Below are 7561 nucleotides of genomic sequence, written 5' to 3'. Positions count from 1 at the left end.
ACTGAAACATTTTTTGACCGCATTAATGTTTTATGTCCCCTCATTTATATTAAAAATCCACACACAAATGAAAATGGAAAAAAACTTGCCAATACCCAATTCTGTCCCCTATTTTTCCATTTGCAACCATATACTTAGGTACCTTTTAACCCCATGGAAAAAATATCTAACGTTCATTACTACCAATAACAGGAAGAAGATTTTGCTTCGAGAATGACAAATCCATCATTGTGAAGTTTAGGCACGCTCTCCACGTATGCGGCGTGCTAGCTGGATATCTTTTGGCATGATTGTGACACGTTTGGCATGGATAGCACACAGGTTGGTATCTTCAAACAGGCCAACCAAGTAGGCTTCACTTGCCTCCTAGTGAAGAAGAAAAGAGTTAAGAGCATTTGCAGTGTCTGAGCACTAGGGAAAAAAAATAAATTAGAAATACAATGTAACATGGCATTAAGTTTAGGTTTCTATCTTTATTACTTGCAAACATCAAAAGTTTTAGACTCTCAAAAAATAAAAGCCCCCATCTTCTTACAAACCACCAAATAATATTCTATGTCAAAGTTGCATCCTGTTGCCATTTGGTGAAGACATCTTCGAGAACACAACTGAACCAATGTTCTGATAGGACTCTCCCAAGAAAGGGGTTATCTTATCCAAAGGTTAGTTTGTTTAGGAATGTCTCTTTTTAAAGGCTGGGTTACACTATTTGAATGGTTTGTCTGCTGCCTCTTCTAGAGTAACAGCTATTGAGCATCAAGAGAAACTGGCAGGTGCTAGGGAAAAGAAGAGCAGGTATTCCTTCACAACACACAGTTAGGGCATGCAGCGACTTGCCATAGGACACTGAAGAGGTGGCTTAATTCAAAAGCAAAAAATTAGCAGAAAAAAGGTACTGAGAATTATTAGATATAAGACAATATCACCTTTGACTCAGGAACTCCTTGAATCACCAAAAATGGGACAGCAGTCTGAGAACTACCATCAGACACTTGTTCTATCTCTATACTTGCTTCCTGCCTAAGCACCTCCTGTCTCTTTGGGGCACACACCATAGCCCCTCCACGATCTCAGAAGGTTCTCACCTCACACCTGTGAGAATCATGGGGTCAGCACTTGGGAGGGCAAAGGACTTGTTGTCCAAAGCCCTATTCTGGGAAAACCATAACCCTGACCACAGTGTTTTCTCTGTTACTGAACCACTGCAAACAGGATTCTGGGTTAGACAGATGCTCCACTGGATCTAGTTATGCTTCTGGCTCTCATTAAGTTGGCTGCTATTAAGTCCAGCACACCAACGGTAACCATTTATACACTTTTGGGTTGATACAGAATTCTAACACCTAACAACCTCCTAGGAAGCATCTTGTCATGCCAACATCAGACCGGCGTGTGGACCAGGATGCAGCATGCAGTTGGCGAGAGAAGGCAGGAATGATGGAGCTCACTTACAGAAAGGAGGTTTGAGGTCCATCTTCCTAGAATATACGCAAGAGAACAGCTTGTGTGAACCATTTTGTTACCAGGAACCACAAAATCAACTAAGTTCAAAGTTCCTGTTTAAAACCACAAAATATTTAAATATAAAGAAAGAAAAATATTTACTACAGCAATGAGGACTGTAGTATCAGTAAGTCATTTCATATCCAGTAGGATATGGCTACCGCAAGTTCCTCTAACACAGTTTTGCTAAATCACTACATGAAAAGTTAGGCTGTGCTGGCACAAACGACATGGTACTAAAGGGGTTAAAAGGTTTTTCTTGCAAATATGAAAGCAGGAAGCACTAGGAATAGCACATGAACAAGTTCTATACCAACAACTACTTAATGCAAAAGCAGCCTTTTGAGAACGTATGAACTACTGACTACATTTTAATAAGCAGTTCCCGACAAGAAGACACACAGGTAAACCTCAGATTTCAGAACCACCACGTTCGCTCACAGCAGCGAAGACAGAACTACAACTAAAACCAAAAGCAGCGACTTTGCGAAAGCACGCAGCCGCCTTCTGAAGCCAAGCCTGCGCTCAAGTATACAGCACCTCACGGCACGTGTTTTGGCCCTTATCAAGTGGAAGTCATTAACCAGAGAAAAGACAGTTTTGCCTGGATATTACATATTCTACAATTGCAGACAGGTTCTGGAACAATCTTTCAACAGTTAAAAGAACAGTAAAGACCTGTCTTTAATCAGGAGTGTATTTCTATCACGAGGGAAACATTCCCATGACAAGGACACAGTCTTGGAGGGGATCTAACTTAGACGCAGGAATTTGGGCAGAAAGAGCAATCAATATTTGACCCTCAACATACTTTAAATAAGTTATTTATTGTATTAAAAAAATTAGCATCAACTACATCATAGAAAAGCACTTACTTCCCTAACCATGTTTAGATGTGGCTTATCGAGCCATTTTTCTTTAAAGAGCGTTTGAGGATATCAAGACCTTCCTTTGGCCGCACTAGGACAAGTTTTACCCGACAACACTTTCCTCCCCGGCTGCACAGCTTTCAAAGGCAAAGCCTCTAACAAGGCTCGAGGACAGAGCAAACAGATTTACATTCAGTGTCTCGGTAAGATGCGCCGTCCTGTCAAGCGCAACTACTTGTGGGGTGGGGGCTATTAAAAAAAGACAAACAACAAAACAAACCAAAACACCAACAACTCCACCACATTTAAAAAAAGAAAAAAATAAACACCCAAACCCCTACATTAAAAAAAAAAAAAAACAAAAACACCTCAAACCCCCACATTAGCCAAGAAGGCCAATGGGATACTGGTGTGTATCAAGAATAGCGTGACCAGCAGGAGCAGGGAAGTGATCCTGCCCCTGTACTCGGCACTGGTGAGGCCGCACCTGGAATATTGTGTCCAGTTTTGAGCCACTCGCTTTAAGAGAGATATTGAGCTCCTGGAGCGGGTCCAAAGAAGGGCGACTAAACTGGTCAAGGGGCTGGAAAATAAAACTTATGGGGAGCGGCTGAGGGAATTGGGGCTGTTTAGCCTGGAGAAGAGGAGGCTGAGGGGAGATCTGATTACAGCCTACAAGTACTTGAGAAGGGATGGTGGGGAGGTGGGGGAAGGGCTCTTTACATTAGTGATGGGTGATAGGACAAGAGGAAATGGGTATAAGCTTAGTCAGGGGAGGTACAGGTTGGATGTTAGAAAGAATTTCTTCTCTGAAAGGGTTGTCAGCCACTGGAATAGGCTGCCCAGGGAGGTGGCTGAGTCCCCATCCCTGGATGTGTTTAAGAAAAGGATGGATGAACTGCTTAGGGATATGGTTTAATGGGGGATTAGGGACAGTTGGACTGGATGATCTCTAAGGTCTTTTCCAACCTAGAAATTCTACGAAGTTTATAGCCTTTGTAAGGAGCTGCTGACCTGTCACTGAGTTATTGGAGCCTGTGGCACCTGTAGGGCATCGCCAGGCCCACTCTGAGCACGGGAAGGCTGACGGGTGCATCCGCCCTCCCCATTTCAGAGAGGTGCATCCCCCCTCCCCACCCCAGGAGAGGCCACGCCCACTGCAGCAGCCCACCAATCAGAGCGAGCTGAGGCTCAGCCTAGAAACAGCCTAGCCAATGGGAGCGGGAGGCAGAGCCCTCCCTTACCTTAGGTCTCCAGGTTTTGGGGAGGGGGGCACTTGCAGCACCAGCCCCTGCCTACTGACAGGGGGCCCTCCCCCAGGAACCCCCGCCTCCCCCAGGACCTCCGGGGAGGCAGCCAGGCTCACCTGCAAAGCACCGATGGCAGCGCTCTGGAAGCGCAGATCTGTTTTGAAGTCCTGAGCAATTTCACGCACCAGACGCTGGAAGGGAAGTTTGCGGATCAAAAGTTCGGTAGACTTCTGATAGCGCCTGATTTCACGCAGAGCCACGGTACCCGGCCTTTTAAAATGAAATAATAAAAAAAAAAAAAAAAGGAAGAAGAAATTAATATTCAAAACATTCTGCATGACGTTAAATATATGGGTTCATCGTCTAAACTAAACCAATTGCACACACACTGTTTTCACTAGAGGAGTCCTGGCGTTTACAACACAAAACCAGTTTCATCGGCAAAGGGTCACCGTTTTCTCCCCATCGGTCTCTGCAAACTTCCACCAGCCTCAACAGGGATCCCTCAGGCAGACGCGGGAGGCCCTCAAGGCCCTGACTTCACTAAGAGAAGAGGTGGCCAGCACACATGAGCTAACTGACACCTACAAGCCTCAGTGCAGACACGGCAAACTCCAATGCTGCCATGAGTTACCTGGTTCAACTGTACCACAGGTACCCTCCCAGCGAAGAGCAAACCCAATCTGAAGGGGAATCTGGCTCCTCTTCCCTAGTGACATATGACACTGTGAAAATTCCCAGAACTAACGGAATTGATGTTCTGTATTATTGTAGCAGCACAAACTACCTCGTGTACTTCCTTGTGTTAGATTTGATGTCAGAACTGCAGATTAACAACATACTTTTGCAGAGACAAAGCCCATCCTTGAAATTAAACCCACGTTTATTTCCGTGGAAACTTTGTATTTCCCAACTCCGGCTCTATTATCTTTCTCCTGGACTATTAATTCCACCTCACACCTACAGCAATGGACTTTTAGATTAAGTTGACTATTTCAAAGTCGCTCATCCTTCCCAACCCACTCCTTCCCCAAGGAATATATACACCCAGCGTAAGATCATCCTCCAAGCCAAAACACAACTGTTACCGTTCCGGACCAAGCAAAGACTTCCCCGGGTGGAAAAACATAATTACCAGAGAATTGTCAAAAAGCTCTAGCGCTCCTCCCGTGCACAACCGTCTATAGTTGGGACGCTATTCGGGGAGCCCCGCCGCATCCGCGGGCACGCCGCGCCCTCTCGCGGCAGCTCGCCTCCCCTGCACGGCCAGCGGAGCCGAGACGGCGCCGAGGACGGATCAAACCCTACAAGTCCATTTTTTAAGATACGCCGGTAACAATAAACTTCGCGGCGGCAATAACCCCCGCTGCGATATTTAAATAACCATAAGTAAAAAAAAAAAAAAAATTTGCAGAGCCGCGTTCGCCCTAAGGCGGGGAAGGTGTTCGTTTTTTAGGCACCAGTACCGAAACGCCGGGAAAGGGGTTAACGGTAAATACCGGCTCGAGGCCCGCGCCGGGCATTTAGGGTTTTCGGTTGTTTGTTTGTTTTGGGGGGTTTTTTTTTTGGTTGGTGTTTTTTTTGGGTTTTTTTTTCGGCAGGCGGGGACCCGCGCCCCGCCGCGGGGGAGCGGTGCCGGCGCGCGGGCCCGGGGAGCGAGCGGGCGCGGAGGGAGCGCGGCGAAGCGAAGCCCCCCCCGCCCCCGGTGCCCCGCCCCGCCCCCCCTCCCCGTCCCCGCGGGGGAGGGAGGGGGAGGCGGGGGGGGCGGCCGGTGCCGGCCCGCCGCCGCCTCTGCGCGGCGCTGCGTACCGGTAACGGTGCGGCTTCTTCACCCCGCCAGTAGAGGGCGCGCTCTTGCGGGCGGCTTTGGTGGCGAGCTGCTTGCGGGGCGCCTTGCCGCCGGTGGACTTGCGGGCGGTCTGCTTGGTGCGGGCCATGCTCCTGCCGACGTCGCTGCCTTACACCTGCCGGAGGGAGCGGGGTTGGGGGGGGCGGGGAGAGAGAGAGAGACAAGAGGCGGGGGGCGACCGCCCCGCTCAGCGAACGCCCCACTGGCACCTGCCCCCCCAGCGGGCGGACGGCCCCCCGCTCCACCGCCCCGCGCGAGGAGCCCGCTGAACGGCGGGGCGAGCCGTTAGCCCCCGGGCTCGCGGCCGCCTAACGCCTCCGATCGCCAGAAGAAAAAAAAAAAAGAAATTAAACGTCTGCCCAGCGCGGAACATTAAAATACATATTTTTTCTTTTTTGCCCACGAATTCAATAGCAAGCAATTGAAGCCCAGCAAGTCGCCCGCCAGCAGGCGCGGAGAGGCGGCTGTCGCCTCCCCCCCAACACGCCGGCCGCCCGTCACCTGCGAAGTGTTTGCAAATACCGCCCGGCAAACATCGGGGGGCCGGCACCCGACCCGCCGCTTCCACCCGGGGAAAACCTCCTCCGAAACTGCGGAGCGGGTGGAAGCGGAGAAGCAGCCCCCGCCGGCCCTCCGCCGGGCAGCCCGGCCCTCGCCGCCGCCCGCCTGCGCTCTCCGACCCACCGGCAAGCGCAGGCAAATCGGCGTTAACCGTGCAAAAAAAAGGAAAGGGTGCGGATAAAGTGCGAGAAAGCAACAAACTTTTTTTTGGGGGGTGGTTGGGTTTTTTGGGTGCCGTCTTTCTCTTTCTGTGTAACTGCTTCCCCAAAGCCGCCTCGCTCCCAAGCGCCTCTCACAGGCAAACTCATCTCCCAGACCCAGAACAAAATGGAAACAATCACGAAATGCAGCCCTAGTCCTTTTGCAAAGGAGGAAAAAATAAATTGCGAAAAATAACGCCAAAAAAATCGCGAGGAACTCCAAACCATGTGGGTGCAGACGAAGGGGGAGGCAGCGGAAAAGTTTGCAGTCGAAAACCAAAAAATTGCGTTGGGTTTGGGTCGTTCCTTCGGCGATTTTCTTTCCCTTTTTATTGTTTTTTATGCAATAGGAAAAAAAATATGGTCGGTGACCAGAGAAAAGAGACAAGATGGTGAAGCTGAGCAACAACTGTGGGGAGCAGGGGAAGGCAGGCAGGAGAGTTACCCTGGGCTGGCGAGCGGCTCCTCTTTGCGGCCGCTTCCCAGCCCCGATCCGGGGGATGTCGGGCTGAGGAGGCAGCTAAGGGGCTGGGGAGGCTGCTGGTGGGGGTTTGGAACGGGGGCGAGGGGAGCAGAGGGGGGCAACGACCGCGCGAAGCGGGGCCGGGGGTGCCGGCGGAGGGAGCCGCTCCGGCTGCGCCGGGAAAGGCGGCGCGGAGAAGGGGAGCCGGGCTGCCGCCGCCTCCCGAGCCCCCCAAAAGTTTGTGGGGAGGGTCGGGGGAGGGCGGCGGGGCGCCATCGGGGGGTGGCGGGGCGCGGGGGGCGGCGGGCGCGGCGCCAGACTTACCCCGTCCGCCTGGGCGAGCGCGGCTGCCGTGCGGGAGGGAGGGAGGGAGGAGGAGGGCGGGCGGGCGGGAGCGAGGAGGAGCCGGAGCTGCGACTGCTGCTGCTGCTGCTGCTGGCGGCGGCGGCGGCTCGGAGCACAATTGAAAGATGGCTGACTCGGGAGGGCCGGCCGCCGCTCGGCCCCGCCCCCGCCCGGCTCGCCCCGCCCCGGCCCCGCCCGCCCGCCAATGGAGCACAATGGAGGGAAGGCGCGGCCCCGCCCCTCCCCCGGCGCCGTGTGTACAAACACAAAAGGCACGCCGCGCGCGCGAGGGGGATTCCCTCCTCCGCCCCCCACCCCCGGCGGGGCCACCGGCCGCCCGCAAAGCGGGCTGGGGCGGGGCGGGCGGCCTCCACCCCCGCCGACCCCGGCACCGGCGCCCCGGGCCGTCAGCCCTCGCCCCCTCCTCGCCCCCAGCGGTTGGCTCCCCCGGTCCCCCGCCAGCCGTACCCGCCGGGTGGGCGGCAGGCATAGCGGGGACGCGGAAAAGCAGCGCCAGCGGA

The 7561-nt window shown here is 53.0% G+C and overlaps 1 protein-coding gene across 1 annotated transcript; it reads right to left on the bottom strand.

The window, feature by feature from the left end:
- Window positions 1-201: 201 nt before the first annotated feature.
- H3-3A (H3.3 histone A) lies at window positions 202-7053 on the bottom strand. Its single transcript, XM_086631760.1, has 4 exons — window positions 7020-7053; window positions 5432-5586; window positions 3739-3892; window positions 202-366 (listed from the first exon to the last, which is right to left on the bottom strand). The coding sequence occupies exons 2-4, from the start codon at window positions 5557-5559 to the stop codon at window positions 238-240; spliced, it is 411 nt and encodes a 136-aa protein (XP_086487886.1). The 5' UTR covers window positions 5560-5586; window positions 7020-7053; the 3' UTR covers window positions 202-237.
- Between the last annotated feature and the right edge of the window lie 508 nt (window positions 7054-7561).

This window comes from Tauraco erythrolophus, chromosome 2 (genome assembly GCF_009769465.1).
Source record: "Tauraco erythrolophus isolate bTauEry1 chromosome 2, bTauEry1.pri, whole genome shotgun sequence".
Classification (NCBI taxonomy): Eukaryota; Metazoa; Chordata; class Aves; order Musophagiformes; family Musophagidae; genus Tauraco; species Tauraco erythrolophus.
The sequence above is the reverse complement of the archived record's forward strand: the minus strand, read 5'-3'. Positions and strand labels throughout refer to the sequence as shown.